The 13202-nt window shown below is 53.7% G+C and overlaps 1 protein-coding gene and 1 long non-coding RNA gene across 9 annotated transcripts in view; one reads left to right on the top strand and one right to left on the bottom strand.

Annotated features, from left to right (window-relative positions):
• Positions 1-8684, bottom strand: part of SEPTIN6 (septin 6) — a 68004-nt gene extending 59320 nt beyond the window's left edge. For 6 of the 8 annotated variants that reach the window (XM_019824218.3, XM_019824216.3, XM_019824221.3 and 3 more), the window contains exon 1: positions 2720-2800. In XM_019824218.3, the coding sequence (XP_019679777.1) occupies positions 2720-2779 (60 nt within the window). In that variant the 5' untranslated portion in view covers positions 2780-2800. Of the gene's footprint in view, positions 1-2719; positions 2801-8530 lie in introns of those variants that run through there. The other 2 variants (XM_019824222.3, XM_006943961.5) reach the window with 2 other exon arrangements.
• Positions 8685-11277: 2593 nt separating this feature from the next.
• On the top strand, positions 11278-12978 carry LOC109496587. The gene is made up of 2 exons (XR_002152727.3): positions 11278-11825; positions 12657-12978. It is a non-coding gene; the product is annotated as an uncharacterized LOC109496587 (long non-coding RNA).
• The last annotated feature ends 224 nt before the right edge of the window (positions 12979-13202 follow it).

A 13202-nucleotide genomic window follows, 5' to 3' on the forward strand; every position in this document is an offset into this window, starting at 1 on the left:
ATCAGTGAATAGTTCAGTGATGCACAACGGAATATTAAACAGCTGATACAAATATCTTCTAAGAATATTTAATGACAAGGGAGCACCTGGGTGGCTCAGTCGGTTAAGTGTCCGATTTCGGCTCAGCTCATGTTCTCCCAGTTCGTGAGTTTGAGCCCCGGCGTCAGGCTCTACGCTGACAGCTCAGAGCCTGGAGCCCACTTCGGATTCTGTCTCTCTGTCTCTCTGTCTCCCTCTCAAAAATAAATAAACATTAAAAAAATTAAAAAGAGGGGCGCCTGGATGGCTCAGGCAGTTAAGCTGACTTTGGCTCAGGTCATGATCTCACAGTTCGTGGGTTTGAGCCCCATGTTGGGCTCTGTGCTGACAGCCCAGAGCCTGGAACCTGCTTCAAATTCTGTGTCTCCCTCTTTCTCTGCCCCTCCCCCGCTCTCTGCCTGTCTGTCTCTTAAAAATAAACATTAAAAAAAGTTTAATAAAAAAAATTAAAAAGAATATTTAAGGAAAAGGAAAAATGATCACCAAATACGATCAAGCAAATAACAAAACAAAACCCCAATCATTCCAATCATGGGGGGCGGGGAGTGTAGATGTATTTTTGAAAGCTTGGAAGAATATTCAGGTGACCCTGGAACAACACAGGTTTGAAGGGCCTGGGTCCACTTATAAGTGGATTTTTTTTCCAATAAATGCAAGGTAGTCCTATAAATGTATTTTCCCTCCCTTATGTTTCTCTTAATAACATTTTCTTTTCTCTAGTTTACTTTATTGTAAGAATATAAGTATATAATACATACAACATACAAAGTAGGTGTTAATGTTACTATTTATGTTATCAGTAGTAAGACTTCCAGCCAGCAATGGGCTGTTAAGTTATTAAGTTTTGGGGGAGTCAAAAGTTATACGTGGAGTTTTGACTGTGTGGGGGTCAGTGCCCTTAACCCCTGCATTGTTCAAAGGTCAACTTTACACCAGAATGGTGACAATGGTTACTTTTGGGTGGAGGGAATGCAGGTTGTCGCTTTTCTGTGTTTCCCAAATTTTCTACAATAGGCATATTTTACTTTGGGGGGGGGCATAGTTTACTTTTATAACCAGAATAAAAAGATTCCTTTCTAAAAAAGATTCTATGATGATACTTTCCTAGGCAGGAAAGCAGCCTCAGCTTTTGTGGCCAAATCTTCAGCTACAAGTACCAAAAAAGGTGCTTTAACATACAGATGACTAGAAAATTCGGTTAAGTATTCAGCTTTCGGGCAGTTTTATTGTATGTAAACACTTATTTTAGCAATAATACAATAAAACCCTATTATTATCCTTATTATAACATTACTATTATATCTACATAACTTATTATTATACGGTATAACTTATTATTATAAGGATTCATGTGAACTAGCAGTCGAGTCACATATCCGGAAACACGCCGCTAAAAGACTTGATGAAGCCATCAGGTGGATGAGAGCCCGATCTGCTGCCTCCAGCGCCACCAAGAGAGCGGACGCCACTGTATCATCAGCCATAAGAACCCCCAAAAGCCCCAGAAAAGCCTTTCGGTGGGGGGGGGGGGGGACGGGGGGCCGGGCAGCTTAGGGGGCCCTGGGGAGGCACGAAGGAAACCATGCTTACCATACAGGGAGAAAGGTCCGTTTGGGGCAAACCGAGTAGATGAAACTCTGGATTTTAATACACCAGATCAATTCCCGAGTGGCTTTTCATTCTATAAAAGGACTCGCAGCAGGATGCCATTAAATGGCCAGCTCTCCTAGCGCATTTAAGATGGGATTCAATAGACAGAAATTCAGCTGTCGCGTACCTCTATAAGACGACAATGGCAACACACCCCCACCTGGACAGACTGTCTGAAGGGCTGTTTCTATTCCACTTAGAGAGACCCTGCTGAGCTAAAAGCACAGACTTGCCTTTTCCACAACTCTGTCTCTCCACCCAGCTCAAGGAGTCAAAGCAGGGAAGAGATGGAGTTAACCACCTCGGTCGGAAGCAGGCAAGAGCCTCAAAGAAATTCAGCTGCGGGACCAGGAAACACTCAGAACCACACAAGGTTGGAGCTGGTAACGCCCTTCGGGCTCCGACCCACTCCGACCCGCTCATGTTACAAAAGGGGAAACAGAGACTCAGAGAGAGGAAGTGACCTGTCCAGAGTCACAGAGTGATTTAGTGGCCGAGGAGTGGTGCTGGGCTCCAGGGCCCTGTCGAGAGGACTGCTACTCTCAAATGGAAAAGCTGACTGCAGTGACAGACTTCTTTACGCAGCTGAAATGTGAGGGCATGGGGCCTGTGGCCTGATGACAGTCCAGAGGGAGGAGGGTCACGGAACACGACCTGGAACCCTATGGGCTCCGCAAGGCGGCTCCCACCCGCGGAAGGCAACTGAGGCAGCAGAAGCCATGGAGGGGCTGGTCCTCCTCTTCTGGGTTCCCTCTGCCCTTTCTCTCCTTTCGGACTCGGGCCTAAGCCTCCGGCCCGGGGCCACTCCACCCAGCTGGCCAGATTCTAGGTACAACAGCTCTACCTCAGGCCAGGGGCGACCCCGGCTCAGGGTGGGTCAGCCTCTCCCACAAGAGCCAGACTTCAAGCCAGGGCTCTTTAAACAGAGTTTTCTAGGTGTTCTGGTCACTGTTATCTCCAATCTGCTAAAAAAAAAAAAAAAAAGAAAAAGAAAAGAAAAGAAAAAGAAAAAGAAAAAAGGTTTACTCACAGGCCTCTGGATGAATGCCCAACTGTCCTCTAGGGAGCCTGAATTTGCCTCTGCCTCCATCTGGTCTCATTTAAAGTGGATCTGAAAAAACCCAGTTCCTGCCTCAGCGCCGGTGTTCAGAGCTGGGGGCCTCTGCTGGGAAAGGAAACCCAACACTACCTCACACCTCATCAGGGTCGCCAAAGCGGGGTTCTGCTCCCGCTCTCCCCCACCCCAGGGTCTTCAATGGGGGGGGGGAGGTCAGAGGGGGCCCTGGCCGGAGAAACCGGAGCCCTGAGTCCTGTCCCCGCGGAGGCCTGCAAATCTCTTCCCCAGTCCCCTGTAAGTGAGTGGAACGGATGACCCAAGCCCAGGGCGAGCTGAGAGCACGTGTCACAATTCAGCAGATGGCTGCCTTTAATGGGGAGACACAGGACAAGAGGATAACATTATTTCTCACCCTCCTGGGCATGTGGCCTCCTTCCTCTGTGCAAGCAGTGGAGAAACCCACGGTTTCAAATCCCAACAGCAAAAGCCTTCTCCTGCCAAACCGAGGAGGAAGGGTCTGTGTTTCTAATTTATTCTGCACCCCCCCCCCCAAGTTGTTACTTAAAATAATCCATCATTACACGGCTGGTGGCTCCAAGATTTTTATTTAAAGCAATATGGAAAGAAAGAAAAAGAAAGAAAACCCACACGTAACCCGTGGCTGTGCTATCTGGGATTTAAGCTGAGGATCTTTTTAACATCACCGAGTCTTCAAAGAACCCAAGTATACTCTTCTCTGACCCGAGTGTGCTGGCGGGGGTGGGGGAGAGGCGGTGAAAAGAGGGGGAAGTTGGGGTAATGGCAGGATTTTTATTGCTTAGAAACATCACAAAAAGGGCAGGTTTGGCTTATTTATTTATTTATTTATTTATTTTTTAATGAATCTGTGTCATCTGTTATGTGTTTCATTGTTTCGTCCACTGACCAGCGATATCGCCTTGGACTAAGTCACTTGGTCTCCCCGTACCCATAAATGAAGAAAACAGGAATACTTGTTCAGGAAGCTGTTGGGAAAAATGAAATACAGATGGAAGCATTTGGAGATCGCTGAAAGAAACATGTTATACTTATCTATGGTATTCTCTGTCTTCCTCTTCTCTTTCTCTTTCTTCAATGGGGTCTTAAAGTACATGCAATTTAAAAGCCCTTCTCAATTGTTCATGCTAATACGAAACCACGGCTCTGATAATCCAGAAACCCAGGCAAGTCCAGAAATCAGTCCTATTTAGTTTTGGAATACCTTTTTCCAGGGGGCTTATCTTCCTAATTAGTTTTGCTCAGACTAATGCTCCGGGTTTGTTCCCTTACGGCACACAAAGGGAGGGGCCATGCTGGGTAACAAAGCCAGCAATTAACAGAAAATTTACAGCAGAGACTCCACAAGGTAAATGCTATGCACATGACTGCAGATCAAAATCTCATTATGCTATACAGACAAATCGCTCAGCTGTAATGCAGTTTTGTAATAAGAACACCGCTACCACTCAACATTTCCAGGATTTAGGAAATGAAAGGAAACGGGACTGATTCCTGCCTGTCATCTGGAAGCTTTCGGAGGGCACGGTCCTGTGTGCCTCGGCACCACCATATCCCCGGCACCTGGCACAGGGCCTGGCGGAGTTGGTGCCCAACCAACTCTGTTGGAGGAATGAATGAATGAGAACAGAAGCGTGTGAATTAACAAATGAGATGTCCCCGGCCCGGGAGCAGGGTGAGAGCTCAAGCATCTTCACACCTACCCCTTTCTTAGCTGAAGCCTCCAGGAAGCCTTTCCAGTCACCCACCGCCCCCCGTTCACGGCTGGATTAGGTCCACTTGTAGTGAATTCTCACAGTAGGCGGCAGCTCCTCGTGAGGCATGGACCACAATGGTAATCACATGGTATTTAAATCTGCCTCCATTATTAGATTGTAAACTCCCTGAGGGAAGGAAGGGCTGTATGCCTTTGGTGGGGGGAGGGGAAGACATTGTCGTCCCCTCCCCCCACCCTTTTTCTTTTGAAAAGTCTCAAACACATAGAAGAGTTAGAAAAATGGTACAATGATCACCCATATACCCTTGACTTAGATTCAATAACTTGTTCTATTTGGGGCCGTGTAAATTTTCGTCTGTGCTGTATCCTCAGTGGAGGTATGGGTACATACTGGGGCTTTGCTCTCCCGGGTCGGGGTATAATATTATTTTTAGTGTGAGGTGGTAGATATGGCTGAGGCTGGAGCTTCAAGGGAAATCAAGGGTTAGGTGCCATTTGATAGCAAAGATCAGAATGCAGAGACCAGCTTCTCCCCGCCTGGAGGCGGTTGCCCTGAGACAGCTGCCCCAGACCAACCCCAGGTAAGGCAAAGTTAGCCCCTGCAAGACCCTTCATTAGGGAGAAAGACCATTACCGGGCTGCCAGTGGAGGTGAGCATCATTGCCCACATTGTGGGATTGGTTCAAGCCAGAACCAATGAGCCGTTCTTTCTATGGGACAGCACTTACAGTCTGGACCCCAAAACACAACATTGAAAGAAACAGCTCGATGAAAGGGCCAGAAGATACCGCCCCTGAGGCCTGGGCTGTGCCTGGCTTGGTTACCATGGAGAAGTCATATGACCTCAAAGAGTACATCCTGGGGCACCCAAGTGGCTCAGTTGGTTAAGTGTCCAACTCTTGGTTTCGACTCAGGTGACGATCTCACAGTTCGTGAGTTCGAGCCCTGCATCGGGCTCTGCACTGACGGTCCAGGGCCTGCTTGGGATTCTCTCTCTCTCTCTCTCTCTCTCTCTCTCCTTCCTACGCTCTCTCTCTCTCAAAGTAAATAAATAAACTTAAACAAAAAGAGTATATATTAATAGCAGCCCAAGCCACCTCACGGGCAGGGGTTGGGAGTGGGGATATCCCAAGAATCTTCTACAGTTCTCTATTTCACAGCAGCCACAACTGGTCTCTCCAACTAGACCATAAGCTTACAAGCCAGAAACTATGTCTACTACTTTTCTTTTTTCGTATAGTTGACCAGGGCTAGCCATAGTGCTGGACACTGAGCAGTCAAAAATAAACGTCTGTGGACGCAATGGAGAGAGAGTTTTGTCACACAGAATCTTTGTGGTGTTCATTCAGATGGGATCGGGTTGTGTTGTGTACGCCAGAGCTGAACTTCCAAGCTCCGTGCATGCCCAAAGAAGGGTCCTATCCAACAATTCTGTGGCCTGTTTTAAGTCACTAATGATGTTGCCTTACTAGCCATGGTGACCCTCAACCACACACACACACACACACACACACACACACGTGCCCCAGAGCAATGCATGTGTGGCACCATGTCCCGGAGCTCATTCAAAAGAACTCCTGGGCGAGGTTTATTCTCCAGACTTCTCTTTCCAAACCCCGCATGCATATTCCTTTGGAAGAAACAAACAGCCATCAGCTGTCCAAGGTCTCCTGAGTTAATTCCATCTTCCCCAGGCGAATTACAACTTCTTGCAGACAAAAAGAGCAGAGAGACAAATGACACATAAACAAGAGCTTTACAGCCTGGGGGAGGGGGGCAGGGAGAGTGACGTCAGTTTTCCCAGAAACCCATTTATCCCGATAACAAGGTTTCAAGTGCCTGGGCTGCTCTTTCAGCTTCAGAATCTGGCATACAATTAAGTTCTTCACCATGCGGTATGGGCAAGGCCAGCCAGAGCAAACGGGGACCATGCAAAGCAAACCAAATGGCCCTAAACCACCCCCAACTCCCATCCGCAGAACAAAGGGGAACAAAGGGGACCTCCGGGTGGCCCAAATTGTGCCCGAGGTGAAGCACAACCTTCTGGAATGTTCCCCTTTACAACATCTGCCCTGCAATCCTAATCCAGGCAAGGGGGACTGGCGGCAGAGTATGGACAGGTCGATGCAAATTAATTAGCTGACAAGAAAAATCATTAGCATCCTTTTTGGTCACTAAAAATGGAGCAAGTGTAATCCAGGAGAATAATCCCTCGACTTCGGCCATGCCATCTCTAAAATGCAGGTAACAGGGAGCAGAAAAGCTCTCTGAGAACCCTCAAGATGCCACAGCAATTAATATTACAGTGCCAATCTTAGAGCGAAGAGAATTCTCTCAAATTCCATGATCACAGAGCACTGTCTCCTATCTACTGGTCCTTGCACATCAACATAAAGAGCTGGGTTGAGGTCTACAGGGGTTGGGGAGGTCCAAATGAAATCACCGTGCCCTTCCAAACAGGGACCAGAGGGTGTCATGAATTCATATGTATCCTGTAGAGAAAATGCTATCAGATTCTGGAAACAGATTTTGAAAACAAATCAATTTCAATGGCACCAGATACCTAGAGGTTTTTTTTTTTTTTCTTTTTTTTTGCACTGGAATTGCAGTGCATGGATTATTTCCCTGAAGAAGTAAGCCACGGGGTTTAAAAACTTGCGTGTGTGTGTGTGTGTGTGTGTGTGTGTGTGTGGTTCGGAGATTTCCATCAAGTAGCATTTGATGTTCTGGAATTTCATCTACCTCTACTTCACTCTCCTTCCTCACCAAAGAGTGTAGGTAACTGTGGGCTTCTTAAAATCTCAGACACCCATGGATGAAAAGAAAGGCTAGATTGTTGCCCCAAATGGAATCATCCCCTCCCTGTACAACCACGCCTCTGGTCTGAAAACACAAAATAAAATAAATAAATAAAAACCAAACAAACAATCATGGAGCCTCAGGTCACTTCAGTATGATTTCTCTGAACATCCCAGGCTGGAAAACTTCAGTTCTTTAAAAGAACATTTTTTTTTTTTTCCAGAGTCTGCTGCCAACAAAAAGAGAGACGGCATCGCTTTTACAAGCCTCACACTTATTTTCCCGAGTCCCCGCAGAAAGAAGCCGGCTCCACAGGTTTTGGCATACCAGCCCAATTACACCGAACACGGAATCCAGACAGACACCCAGTGGCCCGCAAAACCCGGGTCAGGTAGCCAGAAACACGCCAAAATACGCAGCCAGCCACCTACAGGCCAGCGAACTGCACCCCCGCCCCCACCCCCGACACACACAAATGGGACCCAGAGGCAAACAGCACAGAGGAGTCGGGACACACGCGCACACACCACGGGGGTGAGCGCACGCAGAGAAACAGGCGGACTCATCTAGGGTCACAGACAACCCGGGCGCCGCCGCCCGCCGGGGAGGCACGAGTGCGCGCGCGTGCACTCACACGCACACGGTGATACACACACACAGCCGCAGTCACATATGTAATGCACATGGAGAAACCCTACCCCCCGCCAGTCACCTCCCCGCCCCCCTCACCGCTCACCGCCTCCTGCCCCAGGCTCACCCCAGCCCCGCGCCCCTCTTGCAGGGGAGGCCCGGGTCCCGGCCGGCGTCTGGGCTCCGGGGCGCGGCCCGGCGCCAGGAGGAAGCAAGGCCCGGGGGGAGGGGAGGGGAGGGGGGGCGGGGGGGGGGCCGGGGACCCCGAGGGCTCGGCGGCTGGCGCGGCCATTCATTCGGCAACGCCCAGCGGCGCGGCGGCAGCTGCAGCCAGGGAGGCGGCGGCGCTCGCTGCGGCTCTCGGGCAATGCAAGTTCGGCCGCCGGCCCGCAGCCTCCGCCGGGGCCCCCACCCGCCCGCCCGCCGCCACCGTTCCTGGGGAGCGGCCGGGAGAGTGAGCCGCTGACCCCGGGAGCAGAAGTCCCGCCGCGCCTCGGCTCCTGGATGCTGCCCGCTGCCCTCCTCGCCGCAGCGGCGGCGGCGGCGGCGGCCGGGTCTCCTCCGCCCTTCCCAGGCTCCCGGCACCCCAGCCCCGCACTCACCACCTGGCGAGCTATATCGGTCGCTGCCATCGCTCCTGCGTCCGCCAGGGCTGCCACGGGTGCCGCCGCCACCGGAGCTACAGCACAAGAAACAGCGGAGCTCCACCGACAAAGAGAAAGTGTTACACTTCGGGCGCGACCAAGTCCGGTGGGGGGAGGTGCAAGGGAGGGGCCCCCGCGCCGCTGCTCCAACCCCAGCCTCCCCTCGCTGGCCCACCCCTTCGGAAGTGGGGTACGGGGAGGGGGCGGATTTCACGTGCCGCTTCCCCCCGCGGCGAGCCCCGTTCCAATTCTCCCTGTAACCTCGGCTGTAGGCCTTTGCGAAGGGGGGCGGGGGCTCCCCTCGGTGACCACGTCCTCTGCCCCCCCCCGCCACTGGGCTCCGTGGTACGTCCCGACCTCTGCTGAATTGTCACACCCCCCTGCTCTCGCCTTACATCCCCGAGTCCCCAGACCCCAGAGGCTGGGAGGGAACCCCCGCCCCTCCCCCTCCCGCGCACAGCTCGGCGGCTGAGCTCTGCAGTCGCCCCCCTCCACTCCTCCCCGTCCCCCGTCCCCCCTCTTCTTGTCCTCCGAGATGTCCGGGTGCTCCGCAGGGAGCGCCTGCGGCTGGGGACTCGAGGCTCCAGCACACCTCCTCCCCCCGCCCACCCCACCCCCAGTGGCCCGGGAGTGCGGCTGGGGCCGGAGTGGGGTGGGGGGGCAGCTGCGGCACCTGCCGCTCCACGGTGGAGCTTAGAAAGGGGGCAGTTGGGGGGAGCCGCACTGCGGCCCCGCAACTGAGCTGTGACGTGCGGAGTCTGGGACCAGCGGACTCGAGGTCCCCTTCTGCCCTGGGGTTTCCGAGCCTCGGATGCTGTGGACTATAATTTCGTGGAGGCGAGCTCACCACTGTTGGGTACTTAATACAGACGGACCCCACGCCTCCTCTCCCTACCAAGCCCTAGGCGCTCAGCGAGTGAGCCGGGGCTCAGACCACCACCCCCTTCTAGTGCCGGGGCCGCCGGGGAGTCTCAGAGGAGGAGCGTGGGAGTGACGCGGGGCGGCCTCCGGTGGCTCTGTCCCGCCCGGATTTCCCCTTCACCTTCGCTCAGCCCGGGAGAAGGCGGCCGGCTGTGCGCAGTGAGAACCTCCGAAGGCGGAGGCTGTGCCAGCCTGCTTTCCTCTTCCTCTCGGCCAACCGCCGCCGCGGGTCCTCTCCCTTGCCGGCGGCACCCCTCCACCTCTCTGGCCCTGAAGCCCCCCGCCCCTCTCCCGGGAGCGGCTCCTTCCTAGCTCCCTGGGACTGGCGAACCCTGGCCCACTTGGCGTGCCCGAGGCTCTAGCGGCCGGACACCCTGCTCCGCTCCTCAATAGGGCTGGTGCCCTGGTCTCGGAGAGGCACCCAGACCCTCGAGTGGAACCCGGGACCGCAAGGGTAGGCCGGGCCATGGGCAAAGGCCGGGACAGCGAGGTGGCCCCGGATGGGGCGGAGGAGATGGCCCGAGAGCGGCCCAAAGGCGGGAGCGGCGGAGGGGGAGGCAGGAGGGAGGAAAGAAGAAAAACAGGAACCAGGGAGAGAGAAGGAGAGGGGACCCGATACCGAAGCCCAGGCCTGGGGAGAAGGAGGGAAGGCAGAGAAATGGGGTGGCCACATGAAGTGTCTCCCTGGCACTTGCTTCCACCTGCTGGGACAGTGCTTCTCACACTGACTCGGGGAGCTCTCTCCATGCGCAGTGTGAACCGGGACTCGGCAAAATGCATCCCCAGTGCCTAGTTCTGGGTAGGGCATCCAGGAAGTGCCCAATTAAACGTTTCCTGAACAGGAGGGCAGGGGATTTTGGATGGGGGAGGGGCGGGTACAGAAGAAAGACACACAATGAGAGGGTAGCAGTCGGGACAGTCGTGACGAGCCAAGTATTGGGGGCGCCCACTGTGCGCCCATCATTGCGCCAGAGACCCAGGAGAGGCCAAAGGAGAAGAGCCGGGCACAATCGGGGACCAGTAGGGGGGACTTAGGCAGACAGCGCGAGGCCTCAGGGCGAATGGTGATGGCTAGGAAGAGGGGCGGCTTTTGTCTCCCAGTCCCGCCGTGGGGGGGGGGGGGGGGGAGGGCTGGGGCAGGGCCTGGGGGTGGCGCCAGGCCCTGGGTTGGGGTGGCAGCAACACGAGGGACCAGCGCTGTACATGAGGAACCGCCGCAAGGCAGGGCCCAGACCGGATGGGGGCGGGGAGTCCGAGGTGACCCGCCGCTTCCCGGCTGGGCGTCTGGGAGGGAGAAGGGCCCGAGGTCACTAAAGGATCTGGACATGGGTCTTGGGTGGTGGCGGGACGAGAGGCGCGCGTCTGGAAGCCAGGGTGAGAGCTGATACCCAGAGGGTCGCGGGGCCGGGAGGAGGGCCGGGTGGAGCGGGGCTCCCCAGGAATCCTTCCTGCTCCCCGGCCCACTGTCCTCCCGCCCCAGCGCTCCGCGCTGGCCACAGCTCGGTCCATTTCAGCCCCTCCGGGGGCTACCTTAGCTCAAAACCCTTGGCTCCCTGCCCACGTGACCCACTCGGCCCGTCGGTCCCTAGGGACCCTCAGAACCTCGGAGGCCTCCTCCAAAACGCTGGACCTCGCAAATTGGAACCAAGTGTGTCATTCGACTGTCCTGCCGCCCTTTGTTCCCTCTAAGATCGGCCACCCGCGGCTGCAAGCCCTCGCTGGGGCCGGGGCATCCCCGTTTCCGTGGGATGTGGATTGGTGTCTACGTGGGAGCAGGTGTGCCTGTGTCCCTGTCAGCGCGTGGGTCAGCTATGTGTCTGTGTTTCAGTATGTGTCCGTGTGTGTGTGTGTGTGTGTGTGTGTGTGTGCAGAGAGGCCTCCGCTCACAATGTTCTCAGCTGTAGGTACCTTGCCTCACCCGGTACAGCGGCTGGATAACTGAGAGGTGTGGCTCATAATGCTCATTTCAACCAAGAGGTTTGGGAGCTCACTGGGTTGGCGTCACCCAATCTTTGGCACTGGGTCACCTGCCCAGGCACAGGGCGGCAGGAAGGCTGAGGCAAGAGGACCTGGAATGTCTGTCCCCATGGGTGAGCAGAGCAAAAGATCCCCTTCGTGAAGGGGCGTTGTGGATTCTCGGGCACCGCCGTGAACACTTGCTCGTGGTCCCTGTGCCCTGGCAGGATCCTTGGGCCCAGCACAGCGTCTGGCAGGTGCTCAATCAATGTTTGTTGAGTGAATGAATGAACGGAAGCATTTAAATGTGGTGTTTTCAGTGTTTCCAGTGTCCGCGAGGAAGCTGGAGCGCGCAGCGACTTCCCAGGGCCAGCAGGTGACTGTCATTAGCATGCTAATGTTGTTTGTGGAACCAGACTCCGGGGGAGGGGAAGTGGCTACCCCTGCTAGCTAGGAGTGGACCCTAATTGGAGCCAAGCTTTAGAAAGATCAGACTGCTGGGGTGGGGGCGGGGGTGCTAAGACTGAATGGGGGAGGGGAAAGAGGGCAATGAAATGGAGCTGAGAGCTCAGGAAAGCCTTCATCCTGAAATGGTGGCTTTATGGAAGCAGAAAGAGAAGGATAGCCACGTCGGGCGAGAGCGAAGAAGCTCGAGAACAATCCGAAAAGATCAGAAAGTCGGAGGGGGAGGACAAGGCAAAGCAGAGGGAAAGTGATCTGGGAGTAAACAAATCCAGATAGTGCTGATAGAATCAGAGACTCAGTTAAGGGGTTCAGCCAGGATGAACTAAGGAGTCCTTTGTGCATTATTACCTGCCGCCCCGGGTCGTACATTCATTTATGCCAGCGGCTCTCAAAATGTGCTCTTTGTCTAGCAGCGTCACCTGGGAAGTTAGTAGAAATGCAAATTCTCAGTCCCCACCCAAGACCCACTGAATCAGAACCTAGAGAGGTCTGGGCCCCAGCAATCTGTGTTTGAACTCAATGCGAAAGTGTGAGAACCGGAGGGACGGGACACAGGACTGGTAAGGTGTGGTAGGATATCGAGGGAAAAGCTTGAAGCCTGGACTCAAGCCCTAATGACAGATCCTGGTGGATTTCTACATGGACAGCATAAGGGTACCGAGTGCATTGGGTTGGGGAACGGGTGCCAAGAAGCGTGCAGGGAGCTGGAAGGTTCTAAAAATAAACTTTGCTTCCTTTGCAGTTTTACTCACTCGTTCCACAAATATGCACAAGCCCCCGTTGCACATCAGCCACTGTGCTAAGTACCAGAGGAAAAAAAATGGGTGACGAGAATCCCCACCGCGACGACCCGAGGGAGCTCCCAGGCCAGTTGCCAGATACCTTGACAACCAGGGAGGTGAAAAATGGTATCATCAGCCAGGAGCCAGACCTTGGGGAGATAGAGACCCAGAGAGGTGAAGAGAGGCACCTGAAAGGACAATGCCCGCTCAGTTTGGAAACATGCCCATCGCAAATGGATCGGATGCTCACAGTGGGGAAAAAATAAAATCAGATAATGGCTAGAAATTGCTCTATTTTACCTTTTTTCTTTTAACCATAATTTTTTCCTAAATCTTTGACAGATGCTCTTGCTTATCCGCTAGCAGGCGGCGAAATGAATGAACGAGAAGCAAATGAATATTAAACAGACGATCTCAGTATTGATCATGCTTAATTCAACAGTTTATTTTTTTCACGGACATCTGTGCTTGCCGCTATGATCTCATATTGCGCACACATAAGGTAG

Source organism: Felis catus, chromosome X (genome assembly GCF_018350175.1).
Source record: "Felis catus isolate Fca126 chromosome X, F.catus_Fca126_mat1.0, whole genome shotgun sequence".
NCBI lineage: Eukaryota > Metazoa > Chordata > Mammalia > Carnivora > Felidae > Felis > Felis catus.